This window comes from Pongo abelii, chromosome 1, assembly GCF_028885655.2.
Source record: "Pongo abelii isolate AG06213 chromosome 1, NHGRI_mPonAbe1-v2.0_pri, whole genome shotgun sequence".
NCBI classification, from domain to species: domain Eukaryota; kingdom Metazoa; phylum Chordata; class Mammalia; order Primates; family Hominidae; genus Pongo; species Pongo abelii.
Window position 1 is genome coordinate 135,561,335 of NC_071985.2, and position 20,139 is coordinate 135,581,473.

The 20,139-nt window shown below is 37.0% G+C and overlaps 1 protein-coding gene across 4 annotated transcripts in view; it reads left to right on the top strand.

Moving 5' to 3' along the window:
* Positions 1–20,139, top strand: part of DPYD (dihydropyrimidine dehydrogenase) — an 843,687-nt gene that overhangs the window by 534,487 nt on the left and 289,061 nt on the right. For all 4 annotated transcript variants that reach the window (NM_001132697.1, XM_054527610.2, XM_054527649.2 and 1 more), the window contains 2 exon segments: positions 9,972–10,040; positions 18,523–18,606. In NM_001132697.1, the coding sequence (NP_001126169.1) occupies positions 9,972–10,040; positions 18,523–18,606 (153 nt within the window).

The window sequence follows — 20,139 nt, forward strand, 5'->3', positions numbered from 1 at the left end:
CCATTGTGGAAGACAGTATGGCAATTCCTTAAGGATCTAGAACTAGAAATACCATTTGACCCAGTGACCCCATTACTGGGTATATACTCAGAGGATTATAAATCATGCTGCTATAAAGACGCATGCACACATATGTTTATTGCGGCGCTGTTCACAATAGCAGACTTGGAACCAACCCAAATGTCCATCAATGATAGACTGGATTAAGAAAATGTGGAACATATACACCATGGAATACTATGCAGCCATAAAAAAGGATGAGTCCATGCCCTTTGTAGGGACATGGATGAAGCTGGAAACCATCATTCTGAGCAAACTGTCCCAAGGACAGAAAACCAAACACCGTATGTTGTCACTCATATGTGGGAATTGAACAATGAGAACACTTGGACACAGGAAGGAGAACATCACACTCTGGGGCCTGTTGTGGGGTGGGGGGAGGGGGGAGGGGGGAGGGGTAGCATTAGGAGATATACCTAATGTAAATGACGATTTAATGGGTGCAGCACACCAACATAGCACATGTATACCTATGTAACAAACCTGCACGTTGTGCACATGTACCCTAGAACTTAAAGTATTAAAAAAAAAAATAGGCTGTTTAACAACTCAACAATGGCCTCTAAGTGTTCAAGTGAAAGGAAGAGTAGCATGTCTCTCACTTTAATCCAGAGCTAGAAATGATTAAGATTAGTGAGAAAGACATGTTGAAAGCTGAGACAGGGCAAAAGCTAGACCTCTTGTTCCAAAAAGTTAGCTAAAGTGTGAATGCAAAGGAAAAGTTTTTGAAGGAAATTAGAAATGTTACTCCAGTGAACACGCAAATGATAAGAACACAAACAGCCTTAATGCTGGTATGGAGAACATTTTAGTGGTCTGGATAGAATATCAAACCTTTCTAGGTGCCATTAAGAAAGTTCATGAATCCTGAGAGGAAGTCAAATATCTGCATTAACAGGAGTTTGGAAGAAATTGATTGCAAGCCTCGTGAGGGATTCAAGACTTCAGTGGAGGAAGTCACTACAGATGAGAGAAATAGCAAGAGAACAATAATGAGAAGTGGAGCCTAAGGATGTGACTGGATTCTTGCAATCTCATGATAAAACTTGAAGAGATGAGGAGTTACTTCTTGTGAATGAGCAAAGAAAGTGGTTGCTTGAGATGAAATCTACTCCTGGTGAAGTTGCTGTGAACATTGTTGAAATAAAAACAAAGATTTAGAATATTCTATAAACCTATTTGATAAAGCAGTAACTGAGTTTTAGAGATTTGAGAGGATTGAAAGTTCTACTGTGGATAAAATGCTATGAAACAGCATCACAAACCCGTAACTAGTTCTCTTTACTCTCAGTAAGAGACCTTACATCCTAGTTAGTAAAGAAAATGTAGACACCAGGAAGAATGATTTTACTTTTTCCACATCGAATTTAGAAACCTAAAAGCATCCATACTTAGTTTTTTCTCTCTCTACTCATCTTCTATCCTGTTAAATAGAAATAATGCCTCTGCCTCTCTTAAAGCCCACTTTCTCCACTTGTACTCTCGATTCATCATCCCCTCTTCCCTTCTCAAGAGCTTCTTTCTCTTTCCCAAATCATTTTCACCAGTGTAAAAACATACTCAAATATAGTCCATTAAGAAAACATCATTAGTCCTCCCATGACCTTGTACAGGCTGCCTTCATTTGTCTTTTAGCTAGCCCAAGAAAACCTTTAGAGAGATTCATGTATTGCCTCTACTTCTTCATATTCTATTCAGTCAATTCATTCTAGCCTGACTTTTGTCCTGTCACTTCCGTGAAACCCCTATTATAAAGGTTACGAATGGTTTTTGTCTCTTCAAATCCAGTGGACACGTTTCTGCTCTTTGACGCAGACTTTCAGAAGCATTCATCACAGTTGATTGTTCCTTACTTTTTGGAACACTTCCTTCTCTTGGCACGACATCACACTCTCTTGTGCCCCCAGGTCAGTCCTAGGGCCTTTCTTTTTCTCTATATTATTTTCTTCCTTTTGTGAAGTGATCTAGCCTGGTGACTTCAAATACCATTTTATTTTGAAGTCTCTAAAACTTGCACCTTTATCCTTGACCTCTTTAGTGAATTCTCCACTCATATATCCAGTGGCACAATTGATGTCTTCACTAATGCTATGCTTACCAGACATATTAAATGTAAAATATTAAAATTGGACCTCTTCAATACTTTCTTCATTAGGCTTTATTCTATATCAGTAAATTGTCTACATTCCACAATTCAGTAGTTCAAGCCAAATATCTAGGATCATTCTTAATTTCTACTTTTCTCTATGTCTCTCTGAATCTAAGCATTCACCAACTAGAACCTCAGAACTATCCACTTCTCTGTATCTCCATGGATATTATGAAAGCCACATTATTTCATCATAATCAGACTCCTTGCTTTCACCCTTAACCCACTTATCCTATTCCCTATAGTCACAAGCATCTTTTGAAAATGTACATCAGATTATTTTATCACCCTCCTTTAAACCTTTCTGCGGCCTCCCATTACATCTACAATAAAACCCAATCTCCCACAGGGTTCAGAGCTCCCAGAGATCTGGCTATTGCCTGCTTCTCTCATTTTCTTTCATACTATTCCTGTCCTCTCATGAATCTACGACCACAAAAGCCTTCTTTTTTCCCTTGAACATACCATGCTCATTCCCACCTCAGTCTTTGCACCTGTAGTTACTTCTACATACCTGGCTGCTTTTACTCACTTCCACATTTTATTTAATGTGAGGTGCCATCTCATCTCTCAGTTTTCAACTCAGGGAGCTTTTTACTGACCATGTGTCTGATATGCATTTATGTATTCTGGTGATTCTCTGTCATGCTCTCCTCCTCTATTACTACCTTCCTAACAATAATATTATAAATAGGTCTAACAATTGGAACTGGAAATGGTCCAATTAATGTATCTTTTTTTTTTTAACTCATTATGACATTTTCCTCCCTAAAATGTAAGCTTCAGGAGGGCAGGGACTTTTTCTGTCTTGTTCACTTCTGAGTTAGAACAGCTATTGGCATATAGTGGGGGCTCAAGAAATATTGGTTAGAAGTTGAATGCATGAAGATGCTAAGTCAATGTCTCAAGCTCCTTTTTGTGTGCCATTTAATTCCTCTTATATTAGATGCTCAATTTGCTTATTAATCAATTAGGTGACATTGAATCTCCCACCAGACTGTGTAACATAAAATGTAGGATGGGGGAAGACAAAGTTCAAATACTGTGTAGCATCTGGGTTTCACTATCTCTTCATTCAATAATGTTTTAAAATATGAGCCATAAAAATTGAGCACTAGAAATGGCATAAATTAAGTGAAATATTGATATAGAAAAATGTTGCTTTTATTTAAAAATATATTTCATTGGGTATTTATTTCTAATAACATAGATAATGTTTCACGATATAAAATATCCATCATTCTGGTTTTTTTCTTAGGAAAAAACTCTGTTCCCTCCTGCTTGATTAAAAATGGAGTGCAGCAAAACACTGAAGGGCTTTCTAATTATCAAATAAATATTAAATTATGTCAGTGTCCTTTTACTGTTAATGTCTTTTAGCCTGACTCTTTAAAAAATTGCTATCTCTTTTAATAAGGAGTAAAATTATTTTTTGGTCATCTTTATTTCTCAGAAATAGAATGCTATCACGTATTTTCACAAACCATCCTCTGGTTTTAGATAAGGATATTTAGGATCCTTAGACCATTTCACATTTTAAAAATAAATATAAAGTCATTTTTTCCTGAAATTTAATTGATTTAAAAAATTGCTTTGAAAATTTCTTCAAAAAATGACTTTAGTTTTGCATGTAGTAATTGTCAAGACTCTTAAATCATACAAACAAGAATGTAAAAATAGAATTTCCTTAAGCCAAAATGTGGTATTTATTAGTTTAAATATGCAGATACGTTAGTGAGGCACCCGGCCTTAAAAGTGGCTACAAAGGGGATCTCTCTCCATCTTGTGTGTTTGTCTGCTTTCTCCTGTCTCTGTTTTATTTTTTCCCAGTGTAGTAAGCTTTGGGATAGGAAAGTGGTTAAGTGAGGAATCAGTGATCACCAGCAGCTCTGAATAAACTTCATTCCAGTTTAGTGACCAAGGAGAAAAAAAAAACTTTAACTTTCCCAGTTCCACTGAAGGATTTTGATAGAAGCAGAGTACCTAAGTCCTATGATTAGTGCAGGTGGGGATACTTTCTCATCTTTCTGGGCAAGAAGATAGAGTCTGCTTTCAATGGATAGGGAAAGGAGAACAGAGTAGTGCTTGGCTGCTCAGAGCATACAATGGAAACCTCTGCTTACCATAATATATCTCTCCCTTCTGTGGGCACCCCTCCCCAGTCAGAGGCTGCCCTACCAGCATTCGATGGCATGATTCTCGCAGTGTCCTGAACAACTCTCTGTAGGATATTTATTTCCCTTCATCAAGTCCAATTGTAGTGCCTCATGATTCTCAGCAACCTACAGGGCGAACAATTATCTTAACCAACCTGGCACAGTCTATATAAATTTGAAGCAAAAATAGCTCTGTTAAAATTAAAATTGCCATGTAAAAGAGAGAAACAGTGTTAGTCCCTACTTGAGAGCACATATCTTATCCTACTGTCAAGGCTGGTAAACCTTGATTCCCTGGTGTGGATTTCTTTGGTCAACCCATCTGCCTGGCTAGATTCAGCCCATAAGAAAGGTTTTTCTTGTCCTCCGTGGAACCCTGAGAGGGGAGCTGGAGAGGGAGGTGCACATGCCGTGACTGTGCTGATTGAGCAGCCACTTCATAGCTGCATGAGAATGTGAATTGGGGGATTATTTTGTTATGCTAGGAGGTGGGGGTTTTGTGGTGGTTGTTGTTATTGTTTTATTTTGTTTTGTTTTGTTTTTTTAAGAAAAAAATTTTCTAAAAATCTATGCCTATTGCCTATCAGTTTCCCCACAGGGTAAGTAGTATCTAATAGCTAATTTTTTTTTTTTCTTCAGTCTGTATCTTCCTATCTGTCTCTGCCCTTGAAGTTCTAGCAATAAGCCTCAGGGTTCTGCCCATTCCCTAAATCCTTAGATTAACAGACTGTTTGTTTTTTACTTGACCTCTGCCTTGAGGCCACTGAAGACAATAGAATGCTGTCACCTGCCCCCAGGCATCATCCCAGTTGATTTTTCCTTTCAAATAAGGCCCTTAATCTCTCTCTCTCTCTCTCTTTTTTTTTTTTTTTTTTTTTTTTTTTTTTTGCAAGGAATGCCTACACCAAGAGGTATTAGGTCTAGTCCTGAAGATCTGGTGCCCTCTTTGATAGTTCTTCCTGATCTTTTTTCTAACTGGAGAATAGGGCATAGCATCCCTGAGCTCTTAGATCACTTGGAAAGGGCGGAAAGCATCTCTAACTGAAGCTGTGTAATTACATGGTGCCCCTTTTGTGCTTGCAAATGAAGCTTGGAGTATGACTTTTCACTTTTTTAGCCCCTGGAGAAAAGGCCATGGAACAAGCATTCTTACATTTTTCTCCCCCATTCTGAAAAGCTGTAGTTTCACTAGATGAAAAAAATTGAATCCTAAACTCAATGAACAATAATTTGGCATGCTTAATTTTCCTTCTCTATCCATCATCTACTTTTACTTTCTTCTCTTTGTTCCTCTCTCTAAGGAATCTATTCAAAATTGCTGTTTCTCCTGGCTTCCGTATTTCGGAATGTTGTTCAACCTTTTTGTGACTAATGTTCTTGTGAATTTCTCAGTGGTTTTGATTCAGACTCTCAGATCTTTTGCTTCCTTCTTTTTAATTGCTTCTCTAGTTGACTACTCCTATGTATTTTAATATCTGATTATTTTTTCATCACCAAGATAGATACCTTCATCAGCCCTAATCACTCTTCACTCTTACTCATATAATCCGCCAGCAGTTTTCAATTGTTTATTTTTCCCTTCTCTAACTTATGGTATCCATTTCTACTTAATCTTCTTAAAAGGGTAAGCTGATAATGCAACCCCTTGCTCCAAAACCTCTGGTGACCTCATTCATTTATTCTTTCAGTCTTTGATACATGCCAAATACCATGCTAGTTACTGTAGATAAATGATGACTAATGCAGAGCAGCTCCAGCTTTCATGGTGTTTATAGTCTATCCGGAAAGAAAAAGAAAAAAAAAACTTTAAAGACATACTTCTTTCCCTGGCTTTTAGAACTCTCTCCAATATGGTCACAACTTTCTTTTTTTATTTTATTTTATTATTATTATACTTTAAGTTTTAGGGTACATGGGCACAATGTGCAGATTAGTTACATATGTATACATGTGCTATGCTGGTGTGCTGCACCCATTAACTCGTCATTTAGCATTAGGTATATCTCCTAATGCTATCCCTCCCCCCTCCCCCCACTTCACAACAGTCCCCAGAGTGTGATGTTCCCCTTCCTGTGTCCATGTGTTCTCATTGTTCAATTCCCATCTATGAGTGAGAACATGCGGTGTTTGGTTTTTTGTCCTTGCGATAGTTTACTGAGAATGATGATTTCCAATTTTAACCATGTCCCTACAAAGGACATGAACTCATCATTTTTTATGGCTGCATAGTATTCCATGGTGTAGATGTGCCACATTTTCTTAATCCAGTCTATCATTGTTGGACATTTGGGTTGGTTCCAAGTCTTTGCTATTGTGAATAGTGCCGCAATAAACATACGTGTGCATGTGTCTTTATAGCAGCATGATTTATAATCCTTTGGGTATATACCCAGTAATGGGATGGCTGGGTCAAATGGTATTTCTAGTTCTATATCCCTGAGGAATCACCACACTGACTTCCACAATGGTTGAACTAGTTTACAGTCCCACCAACAGTGTAAAAGTGTTCCTATTTCTCCACATCCTCTTCAGCACCTGCTGTTTCCTGACTTTTTAATGACTGCCATTCTAACTGGTGTGAGATGGTATCTCATTGTGGTTTTGATTTGCATTTCTCTGATGGCCAGTGATGGTGAGCATTTTTTCATGTGTTTTTTGGCTGCATAAATGTCTTCTTTTGAGAAGTGTCTGTTCATGTCCTTTGCCCACTTTTTGATGGGGTTGTTTGTTTTTTTCTTGTAAATTTGTTTGAGTTCATTGTAGATTCTGGATATTAGCCCTTTGTCAGATGAGTAGGTTGCGAAAATTTTCTCCCATTTTGTAGGTTGCCTGTTCACTCTGATGGTAGTTTCTTTTGCTGTGCAGAAGAAGCTCTTTAGTTTAATTAGATCCCATTCGTCTCTTTTGGCTTTTGTTGCCATTGCTTTTGGTGTTTTAGACATGAAGTCCTTGCCCATGCCTATGTCCTGAATGGTAATGCCTAGGTTTTCTTCTAGGGTTTTTATGGTTTTAGGTCTAACGTTTAAGTCTTTAATCCATCTTGAATTAATTTTTGTATAAGGTGTAAGGAAGGGATCCAGTTTCAGCTTTCTACATATGGCTAGCCGGTTTTCCCAGCACCATTTATTAAATAGGGAATCTTTTCCCCATTTCTTGTTTTTGTCAGGTTTGTCAAAGATCAGATAGTTGTAGATATGTGGCACTATTTCTGAGGGCTCTGTTCTGTTCCATTGGTCTATATCTCTGTTTTGGTACCAGTACCATGCTGTTTTGGTTACTGTAGCCTTGTAGTATAGTTTGAAGTCAGGTAGCATGATGCCTCCAGCTTTGTTCTTTTGGGTTAGTATTGACTTGGCTATGTGGGCTCCTTTTTGGTTCCATATGAACTTTAAAGTAGTTTTTTCCAATTCTGTGAAGAAAGTCATTGGTAGCTTGATGGGGATGGTATTGAATCTATAAATTACCTTGGGCAGTATGGCCATTTTCACGATATTGATTCTTCCTATCCATGAGAATGGAATGTTCTTCCATTTCTTTGTATCCTCTTTTATTTCATTGAGCAGTGGTTTGTAGTTCTCCTTGAAGAGGTCCTTCACATCCCTTGTTAGTTGGATTCCTAGGTTGTTTTATTCTCTTTGAAGCAATTGTGAATGGGAGTTCACCCATGATTTGGCTCTCCGTTTGTCTATTATTGGTGTATAAGAATGCTTGTGATTTTTGTACATTGATTTTGCATCCTGAGACTTTGCTGAAATTACTTATCAGCTTAAGGAGAACTTTCTATCCTCCTGATGAAAACGTTTATCTGACTTTTACAGCATATCTTTGTTTTTTTTTCTCAAAGTAAATAAAAAAGCTGTATGTAGTGAGAGCACAGTGGCTTTTAGAGGACTCTTACCACTAGATTCTGCAACTTTAAGCTTGGCACAAACTCTTTGTGTCTCAATCTCTTAGTCTTTATTTTTTTATTTTATGGAGATAGCATCTCGCTCTGTTGCCCAGGCCAGAGTGCAGTAACGAAATCATACCTTCCTGTAACCTTGAGCACCTGGATTCAAGTGATCCTCCCATCTCAGCTTCCTGAGTGGCTAGGACTACAGGGGCAGGGCACCACACCCAGCTAATTTTTCAATTTTTTTGTGGAGGCAAGGTATTGCTATGTTTCCCAGGCTGGTCATGAATTTCTGGGCTCAAGTGATCTTCCTGCTTCAGCCTCCCAAAGTGCTGGGATTACAGGTGTGAGCCACTGCACCCAGCCTCAATCTCATAGTCTTTAAATGATAATGATAGGAAATAATTACTTACATGTATCAAGTATTTGCTTTGGGCTAGCAAAACCTAGTGGTTAAAAGCACAGACTCTCAGTCAGTCACGCTGCCTGGCTCTGGGTCCTGGCACTGTTCCTTATCAGCTATATGACTGTCAGGTCTCATTGCCTTGGCGTCTTCATCTGTAAAGTGGGGAGAATAACATTGGGAATGATTAAATAAGTTAATAAAGTAAAAACCATTGAAACAGTGCCAAGCACACTGTAAGAGCTATGTAAGTCTTAGCAATTTCTGTTATTACTTTTCTTTTTTTTCTTTTTTTTTGAGACAGAGTCTCACTCTGTTGCCCAGGCTGGAGTGCAGTGGTGTGATCTTGGCTCACTGCAACCTCCACCTCCTAGTTCAAGCAATTCTCCTGTCTCTGCCTCCCAAGTAGCTGGAATTACAGGCACATGCCACCACACCTGGCTAATTTTTGTGTTTTTAATAGAGATGGGGTTTTACAATGTTGGCCAGGTTGGTCTCGAACTCCTGACCTCAAGTGATCCACCCGTCTCTGCCTCCCAAAATATTGGGATTACAAGTGTGAGCCACCGCGCCTGGCCAATTTCTGTTATTACTTTTCTTAATAAGTGGCACTATTATTCATATTTTACCAATCAGGAAACTAAATGCTTTGCTCAGGGCCACACGTAAGTGACAGAGTCAGGGTTCTAACCTGGACATCCTAGTTTCAGAGGAGGCATTGGTAATTACTACTCTATACAGTCTCCATTATTCGATTTCTGTAATAATGTAGTTAAATAATCAATATATAATAAAATTTAAAACTATAATGCACTATGAATATTTAAGATATTATTATGTATACTATAGTGAGTTATGTTTGAAAGAGACACTAATTTTTTTCTTTTCCATCACTTAAAACCTTTTCACTATACCAGTAATTACAAACAACATTTTAATGGCATTGTATAATTAGACAATCCCTTCACATACATGCATGTATTTACATTGCTACTTTCAGAGGATGGCAAAGTCAGTAAAATCATCTCTATTTTGAAAAAGAGAATGCAGAGGATCAGAAAAGTTAAGTAACTTACCCAAGTGTTCACAGATAGTAAATGAGAAAATCTCATAATGTAATTCCAAAGCCCCAAATGTCATCCAGTGTTTTGCTATCTTACCCTGCTGTTTTCTAATGATTTATTTTTTAACAGTTTGAAAACTAATTTTATAATATAGTTTACCATTATAAATTTATGTAAATATTAATATATCTTTGTGTACAACTGCATAACTACTTGAACTTATATTCTTTTGTTTTTCTTTTTAAAGATTGTGATTGCTAGCATTATGTGCAGTTACAATAAAAATGACTGGACGGAACTTGCCAAGAAGTCTGAGGTAATGGTTACTTTAGTATATATTTATTTTATTTCTTCTCTGCTATTTTTATTAGTTTTAAATAAAGAGCTGCCATGAGAAATAATACAGTAGAAGTAAAATTGAATTGAAAATGTAACTTAAAACATTTCTATTATAATTTGTTTACCCTGTGTTTTCATTAAAATGATGGAAATGTAAATTTAAAAGGAATTTATTCTATAAAAGCGGTCCCTTGGATTTCACACACTACCTAAAAATCCTTTATTCTCTGAATCCATACACTCTTTATTTGCATGTTAAGCAAACTGTGTATTATGATGGATGCCATGATAAAATTTAATTCTACCTTTGAGAGTCTAACTTGATCTTACCTTGCCTTTAGGCAAACTAGTTTGACAGTAAGAGAAGAAATTTTGAATATAAAACTCTTGAATATTTAAAGTATAAAAGGTTCATTTAATACTATTCTAGTTTGAATACAGATATGCATAAAAGAGTGGGACAGAATGCTCCTGAATGAAACACTAGTCAGCAGGTTTTCCATAATATAAATTGAATCCTGCACAAATGCAAACAAGTAACCATGTGCCTTAAATTTTTATTTCAAATAGAAAAATACATTCTTAAAATTATACACTTATGTCCATCATGCTGTCATGGAAAATAGTCTGGAGAGTCTTAGCTGGGGTTCCTTGAAAACCTCTCAGTAATGTAGAAGACTAAATCTAACTATACCAATGAACTAATTGATGCTACATTATAAAATATTGCAAAGCTGTCTATAGTGTTCAGAAATGTTTACTATGCATTTTATTTGGATATTTTAAAATTGAGAAGGGAAAAATTACTACTGGGACTTAGAGGGGTGAAATTAAACATGATCAGTAATTGGCCTCGTGATCTTCCATGCTGGGTTCATTTGATACATGTATTTACCTAATTGACCATGAAATCTTCCACAGAGCCCGTGCTTGGCATGAGCTTTGCCAATTTTAAGCTGACTATGATGAATGGCTTTATCATACCGCTTGCTTCTCTGCCTTTCTGTAAGAACAAAATACTTTTCAAAATTATTTTTTCAATATTAGACATTAATTTTTAAATAGACAAGATTACTTTTTATAAGTCAAAAGCCTTTAATTATAAACAAACTAGCTAACCTAAAGATATTTTTCACATTTCATATTTTTCTTTAATTTCAGTTTTATTTAATATCACCTTCTAATTACTCTATAGCAAAAACATAAATAAAAAGAAAGGAAGAAAGATAAAAAAGAAAGAAGGGAGGAAAAGTTATGCCTTTTGTTCAATCAAAACAGTCTGCAAAATCTCTCCATAGGAGAGCAGTCTACATAACAAGAGGGTATGATAATGTCAATTAAAAAATAAAAATCTTCACTATAATCTTAAATCTGGACTAGCCCAGGAGATATCATATGAAGGAAGTATCCCCCAGGCCTTCACAGCTTCTAGGAGGGTAGCATTAAGCAGCATGATTTCATCACAGCTCATATGGTAGGCACCCAATAACGTTTTGTAGAATCAGTATTTGGTTTTGGTTTTATGAATATGCTTCAAAGCAGGTTAAAACAGATTTCCTTACAATGGAAAAACCCACATTAAAACAAACCAACAAAAACATATTCAGGTCAAAATTACTGTACTACCTAACATGTACATTTCTTTTGGGGTGGTGATATAGGGGTGTAAGAAATCAGAGACACCACACCAGCACTCTAGCATGCCAACTGTTTTAAGTTTAGCTAATGATGTGATGTGATGATGTATCCTAAACCTTAAATTTATAAAACCTTCTTTATGGCAGATTAATTCTTGAATTACACAATAGAGAGCTGAGGAAACCTGTAATCAGCTTTTTACTACTTTATCTGAAACAGAAATGACACATAAGGAGCAGTAGAACCTTAGAATGCACATGCGTTTCATGTTGTCTTCTATATTCTTCAACCTGATTTGAATTTGTCATGTTTTTGAGCACCATAAAGAAGTTTCTACTACTTGTGTCAAATCAGTAGCATTGTTAGAATCTAGTTAGTTTTCTTGATCCAGGTACCTGATCACAGGCTGTCTTGCTTTTCTGGAACCTTGGTAGTCTACTCCAATTCTGTGCAAAAGAAGATTTATGAAACACCTACTATGTATAAAGTCCCTGGCTAGCCAAAACAAAGATGAATAATAGGGAGCAATCAGATATATGCCAAACTGAGCCATTACTGAAGGTTCACAGTATTCACTTGTAAATGGATCTTTAATCCAGTGTAGTCGATCTTGAATCAATTTCTTTCTTAATTTGTAATCAGCCTTGAAAATAGAGCCCAAGTAAAAGTTAATGTGAAAAAGCTTTATTGAAGTATACAATCTCAGAGCAGTAAGACTGAGGAGAAAAGAAAAATGAGATGGGAAGAAGGGAAAACAAGTGCAATATGGTGCATTCCAGAGCTGGCCACAACTTCACAAGGAAATGGAGCCAATTGCTCAGTCATATGGGACAGGGAATAGCACATCATTTCACAAGATGATAGAATCACCCATTTTCTCATCACTTTCTAGGAAAGGAAGTGGAAGGAATGAGTCTACTGGCTCCTTCAGTCTCCTGTCTCTCACTGATCCCATTTCACTCCATAGGGCTCTACTTTCCTCTGAACTTTTGAGTTGCATGTCCTGCCCCTTCAGGGCAGCTGCTAGGGAAGCTAGATTTCCTAACATGGGGTGTGATGCTTCTTCTAAACCCAGAATTGTAGGGGAAGGCCAAAGCTTGCTGATGGGGCCTGGGCACTGGTGCTCCTGGAGCTCTCACTTTGACAGGCTCAGTGGAGGTTGTGACACAACCCACTCTCATCTGGAGGGAGTCTGTGAGAGCGGATAGTTACTATAGGAAATGTGAAGAGAGCAACAGGGACTGGGGCTCCCCTTTAACTAGTGGCAAAATTCCTGGGTGACAAGTAGGGCCATCAAATTTGAGGAAGCATATAATTGGCTGTGGTCCAAAATGCATCATTACCAAGTTTAACTACAATAGCTCCACTAATCTTCTTGCTCTCAACCAATCCAAATTCTTTCCATCTTTCCTAATTTCAGAACCCTTAACTTGACCATTAAGTGCTACTTGGCCCCTCCCCTGCCTGCCTCTCCCCAGTGTCACTGTGGGTCTGTTTTCTTCATTCCAGATCCCGCTGCCATCTTTTCCTCCTCCAACACTTTCCCAACTCAGAGCGTTTGCTGTTCCTTTGGCCTGCAGTGTTCTCTCTTCCTCAATCCTGAGCCTCTGGCTACGTAGTTTAAACCTCCCTGTCCTATTCTCTAAGACCCTGTCTTCAGAGGCCAGTTGACCAGATAGTTAATGAAGCTTAAGCTTCAGGGCATTTACTTGCATGGGCCACTTCCAAGTCCCTATACGTAACTCTGTGTTTACAATGTTTGATTATTGTTTTTTCCTTAAAGAGGGTTTTCCAAATTATTTAAGCATTAGGCTCCCCAAAATCTGGATCTACCTCTGTCTGTGTTTTTCCTCTGTAGCATATAATAAAGTGGTGATTAACAGTTGTGTCATTGGCCATTACTCATAGTTCCTCTGTCTTGCTTGTTAGAAAGCAAGTTCCGTGGGGGTCGAGACCCTTGCATGGTTCACTGCTTAATCTTCAATTCCAAGCACAAGGCTTTCTCTACCAGCAGATATTTGTTGAATGAAGTAAAAAAGAAGTATACAGTTTGAGTATTGCCATGTGACAAACAAAAAGGAAGCCATTACAGAATAAATGGGAAGAATGGTATTTTATTTGGCACCCATGAACTTGAAGTGTTTAAAATCCAGTGATGATGATTTTAAGTCAGGTACCTGATGAGAGATTGCCAAGGTTCTGACCACCTTTGGTAGGAAGAGACAAGGAAGGTCCAGCAGAAAGGCGCAGGCATTAAAACCAAGTGACCACACTATTCCTAGCGGGGCCAAAATAAAACACTAAAACACTAACAAGCCAGTTTCCTATCAGTTTTTTTACCTGAATCTGGACAGCAATATGTCATGAATTAAATAGCTGTGAGAGTTAGAAATCTCAAATAGTTTGAGGTAAAAATCAAACAGAGGCACATTACAGAGATATGTAGGACCAGTTGGATGTTAAGTCTCTGAAAAGGGACAGTAACAGGACAGAATGGAATCACAGGAGATAGACATGCAGCTGGAGATGAGAGATAGTAACTGACTTTATGTCCAGTGGGGCCCAAGCCAAGAGTGTTTTACCTGTCCCAGGTCTATCTCAGAGGGGTTTAAGATCCCAGAGAACTGTAACTCCAGTTTTGGATAGTTGAGACTAGAGGATAGCATTGCTACTTGGAAAGTCAACATCTGACCCCATGTATTCATTTAACAGAAGAAGTTAAGAGAGAATCCAATAATTGTGCCTTTCATGCCGCAGTACGGTACACTGTTCTCACCCTGCTTGAGCTCTGACGTCCTTTGCCAGCCCCTATCACCCATGGACATCTTCCCTTCCCACTTGGACTGTGATATACCGCACCATGCCACTGGCCATGTAGACATCCTTCTGGCTCTGCTCCGCTTAGGCTGTGACAGCCCACACTGGGCCCTCATGGCTCCTCCTCAAATGCTCGTGCTCACCTGTCTTGCCCTGCCTGACCAATGACTTTAGAGCTGTATTGATCAGGAAGGTAAGGGAAAGAAAGGAAGAGGTAAGGAAAGAAGAAGAGAGGAGAAATGCTTTGTGCCTGATTTTGTTGTATATGTTGCACAAGAGTTTGTGGTTTTGCCACCTTAGTTTCTCTGGATGTTTTTATAAAGTGGATCAGAGAATTTTAAAAATTATACCACTGCCGTATTCCAAGAATTTCTCAGGATAGTTTTCCTTTCCCTCCTGAGGTACAGACAATGTAGGACTAGGTGAGTTATCTTAAATCATTTTCATATCAAGGCAGAGGAAGGACAAGTCAGAGGTCTAGTTGGATGGATAGATAAGTATTTAGATAGATAGATGATTGATAGGTAGATAGATAAAGTATTTAGATAGATAGTATACACCTTTATAGTATTTACTACATTCCAGAAGTCATTTACTTTTATCAGATTTATTTTTTATCACTCCTCTTTAAACTTTTATGTATGTTAAAACTCTTATTTTTCTTTTCAGTTTACTTAAAACTGTAAAAAATCAACTTTCTTTTTTGGCACCTCTCATTTCCTGTATTAGCCTTGGAAACATTTAAAAATATATCTCCCTAGAACTCTTCTGTGCAAATATCAAATTTATTTACACCTTATAACAACAACTCTGTGACTTAGTTCCACTTTTTAAATATATTTTTATTTTTAATTTTTAAGTTTTTTTTTTGGAGTTCTAACTTATCACTGACTTGATGTTTTCCTTTTTTTTTCTTTTTTTGGGGAAACTAAGGCCAAAAGTAGTGAAATAATGTGTTCAAGTTCACACAGCTAGGATGGAGTAAAAGTGGGATTCAAACCCATAGTTTGGCTCAGAGTCCACACCATATATATATATACGTGTATATACACCTATATATATATATATACACACACACACACACACACACACACAAACTCTCTCTCTCTACTGTGTGTAGATGGATGATAAATAGATAATGTAGGAAATGAGTAACAGTGTATTTCCCATGTCACTGCCATCACTAGGATACATCATTTTATAACCATTTAGGTGAGGTAGAATAAACTCTGGGTAAGTGACTAAACTAAAAAGCTTGTGACTAACAAGAATCAGAATGCATGCCCAATTTCAGTTAATTTAACATTTCATGCTAATTCAGCAATTAAGGCTTTTTGAATGGTTAGAGTTGCTTGGAAATGGAATTAACTGCCTTTTAAGGTGGTGTGCATCCTGAGACAGGAATTTTCAAGCAGAGGCCACATGAATGTTCCTGTACTCATGGTGTCACCTTGAACAGCATTGTCTGTTTTTGAGGCTTGGATGCACATTTCAAAGGCCTTTCCAGGTGTGTTTGGTGAGTGGGCATTTGTATATGTGTATAATGTTGGGGAAATTATAATAATTAGTCACTGAAAAAATTTTATATTGGACAGGTGATTTTAAAATATTTTAATTTTTACTTCAAGCTTGGAAGCTGTAAGGATATCGAGCTGTTATGTTTTTCGTAACACACTATGACAACTCCAGCCATAAAATAAGTGATTTGTAGTAAATTATAATAGTGGGTATAAATGCAGGTCCTGGACTCAAAATGCTTGGGTTCAAGACCCTACTATCAGCTATAAGCTGTGGGATGTTGGATAAATCACTTGAACTCTTTATGTCTCAGTTTTATCAATTGTAAAGTAGAAATAATGATATATCCTACCTCTTAGAGTTGCTGTGAGGATAAAGTAAGATAAAACATACAAAGGACATAGTAAAGTATCTGGCATATTGTAAATGCTCAATTAATGTTAGCTATTATTATGTAATATGGTAGCTAGGTGTAAGTTTGAAATGAAATATGCATAATGTAAATATGTATACAATTATGATGCAAAGCTTTATTTAATCCAAAATGATGTTGAATTGATTTGCTGTTAATTGCTGCATTTCAGTTAAATAGAGAAGTCTAAAGGAAATATTTGAAGTAACCAGGAAATAATAAGAAACATGTTATAAGTGTATACTTGTACTATACAATCTTTTCACTAAGCTGGTAATTACCACATGGCATGATTTTGAGACAGGTCATATTATCCACAGTTGACACTTGAGCAGCTGGAGACAAAGAAGGTTGACTGACTTGTCCAAATCATCCCCAATTCCTTAGCTACAGGTGTAAGATTAGAACTCAGGGTTCAGCAGGCTGTGCTCATCCATGCTCACCACCAAACCATCAAGGAAAGAGCAGCATGGTTTTCAGCAATTCTCAAATAACATGAAGACTTTTAAAATCGGATTAGGAAAGCAAAACCATAATGAAACCATGTTAAAAACAGGCTCAGTGATCAAATGGACTTTAACAAATGTGCAGAAGAAAAAGCAGACTCACTAATGAATAAAGATAGGCAAGACTGTCAACCGATTAATGACTAGCTGGAGTTCTTAAGTTTGTTGAGGTCCTACTTAAAATTCATAAATCAGGAAAAAATAGGCTAAAATCTTAAACAATTAAGAAGGAAAGAGAAAGAAGAAACAACTGTTGCCCTAAAGAAAGGTCTGGTGTACTTAGAAAGTAGTGAACTGTTTTTTAAGCCTTTGCATGTGATAAACCTGTTAAAATACTCTTGTAACCAATTCAAGCTTCTAGTTGGCCTTACCGAAAAATAAACCACGGCACTGGAAAAATTATAGAAGTTAGGTAAAAGAATATAAAATTTGAATCACCTAGTTTATTCCTCCATCTCTAAAATTACTATAATAACTTTTTTTTTTTTTTTTTGGAAATGGAGTCTCTCTGTGTCACCCAGGCTGGAGTGCAGTGGCTTGGTCTCAGCTCACTGCCACCTCCGCCTCCCAGGTTCAAGCGATTCTCCTGCCTCAGCCTCCCGAGTAGCTGGGACTACAGGCGCCCACCACCATGCCCGGCTAATTTTTGTATTTTTAGCAGAGATGGAATTTCACTGTGTTAGCCAGGATGGTCTCAATCTCCTGACCTCATGATCCGCCTGCCTCAGCCTCCCAAAGTGCTGGGATTACAGGCGTGAGCCACTGTGCCCGGCCTATAATAACTTTTAAAAGTGTTTTGTTTATTCTTCAAGTTCTTTACAGAAGACTTCCCACGAATTCTAAGATTCTCAAGGTATTCCAAGAATACTTAGAATGAATTATGTTGTTCATTTATACAAGATCTATTTGTATACCAAGGAATTAATGATTTAAATAAGAAGGATTCCTATTAAGTAATTAAGACAAAACTATCAATACTTCCTGTTTCTTAGATAAACTGTTTTTAAGTATGATAATGTTGATTTTCGGTTAAAAACATTTTACATTTTGCTTATTCATTCTAGCTAGCCTACTACATTTTTGTTTGTATGCCTACTTCCAGCGTCAGTTATCCATAATTAGTAAGATTTGTGTCCATAAAAATAGAAGCTATTTAGGAAAGAATAAGTGTGATGTCAAACAGATCTGAGTTACAATCTCTACTGTGTCACCTAATAACTAAGCTTGTCATTTAACCTCCCTATGCTTCAGTTCACGTGCCTGTAAAATTGGTAGCATAATAATATGAAGATTATGAGAATTAGAGGTAACAAATATAAAACATATAGAGCAGTGAGTGACCCCTTATGAGCACTCAGTAAATATTTGGTGTGTGATTGTTGTTGTGGTGGTGGTTGTTATATAGACCTTAATTTGAGAGAGTTAGACTATACCTCACAAGATAGCTGTGATGCAAAAAACAGAATAGTTAACACTTGACAAATGTGACTTTTGTTATCAATGGTGAAAGCCTGTTGGTATATAAATGAAGCTTTGCCTTTTCTTTCATTTTCCTTTCTTGTTTAAAGGATTCTGGAGCAGATGCCCTGGAGTTAAATTTATCATGTCCACATGGCATGGGAGAAAGAGGAATGGGCCTGGCTTGTGGGCAGGTAAGGACCTTGACAGCTGCCACTAAGTATGTCAATGTGACATAACAGGCCCCCGTATGGATAGTTACTATACCTTAGGCAAGGAGATGCATGGATCAGATGACTGGCTAGAGACTTCCAGGTCTGCATTGTTTAAATATTTAGTGTTTAAAAAGTGGAAAATGAGGGAAGCTGAAATTATGGCAACTGTTTAGTTTTATTGAGGAAAATATCACATTATGTGCTTGACAGGAAGTCATATCATAACAAATAGTTTTTAAAAGCGCTGAAGCAGAATTAGCTGATTTCAAATGCAGTGTTCTTTATTCATTCCTGATGCTGATTCAGTTTCCCTGGAGCAATATACTGTACAAAATGCATTGTTCATAGTGATTTTGTAGTAAATGGGGCACAGCACAAATTGCATTTTACATTTTTTAGCATATGATCATTATTCACTAACTGTGTTTGGGGAGTTGCAAAAAGACTTTGATGCTATTTTTATTTTTGGATACAATAAATGGAAACTTCATACTAAAATACTTTCAAAAGCCTAATGAACAAAATGTGAAATAATATGTTAATATATAGAAAACACTGCATCTTTATGTAACTAGTTCAATGTTGGATGTTAAGGAGCACTGTAAAAACTTAATGCTAAAAAGGTGAGTATTTTGCATCTCATAATTTACCTTTTAAGCCCAGAAGGAAATGGTGTGAATTAAATAATGTGAAATGTAGTAATTTCTGACAGATTGTCTAGTCCTGGAAAGTTTACTTTTGTCCCCATGTCTGGCACAGGGCCTTGTACTTAGTAGGTCCCCAGCTTTTTTTTTTTTTTCTCTCAAGTCATCAAATTGATTTGAATTAGAGGCCCTTAATTTGGGAGGGCAAACATTTCTGCTTATTCAAATGAACATAGATTTCTATCTTTGTGTTAGCATTCAGGAAGAATTTTAAAGTACTTTGTAAATATTTAACATGCAGAATAGATTTGTGACTTAAGGAGAAACCATTTTTATGTAACAACAAGAAAGGAGGGTCTAGTCAAATATTCTTCAAGTATATTCTCTGTTCCACTCACAACAGGTTGCCGAGAAGATCAGTAACTATGATATATAATAACAGAACCAAGACTCAGAACTACCCAGTACAGGGAAAACATGACATCGAATTGTGACTTTTATGAGTCACATGATTAGATATTAGTATTTAAGTAACGTGATTAAAATGAGAAGGATTCCTTAAAGGATACCTGGAATGGGGGCTGAGTTAGTATTCTTTTCCCATCTCAAGTCAAGATTGTCCCTCCACTCGTTTCACAGTCTCTGAATCTCAGAACCGAAGTATTTTTTAGCTACATGGATAGAAACAACTATGGAGGTTTTAAATTTATTGATTGCTTTGTTCAGGGAGAATGCAATTCAATATTTCTCTCTTACCACAAATATGACAATCATTTTGAAAATGTTGCCCTAGTCCCACCTGAGTTTATTTTTTGGAGTAGGCTTTTGCTATATGAGCACATCTGAATTTACTCAGCCGTTAAGTGTC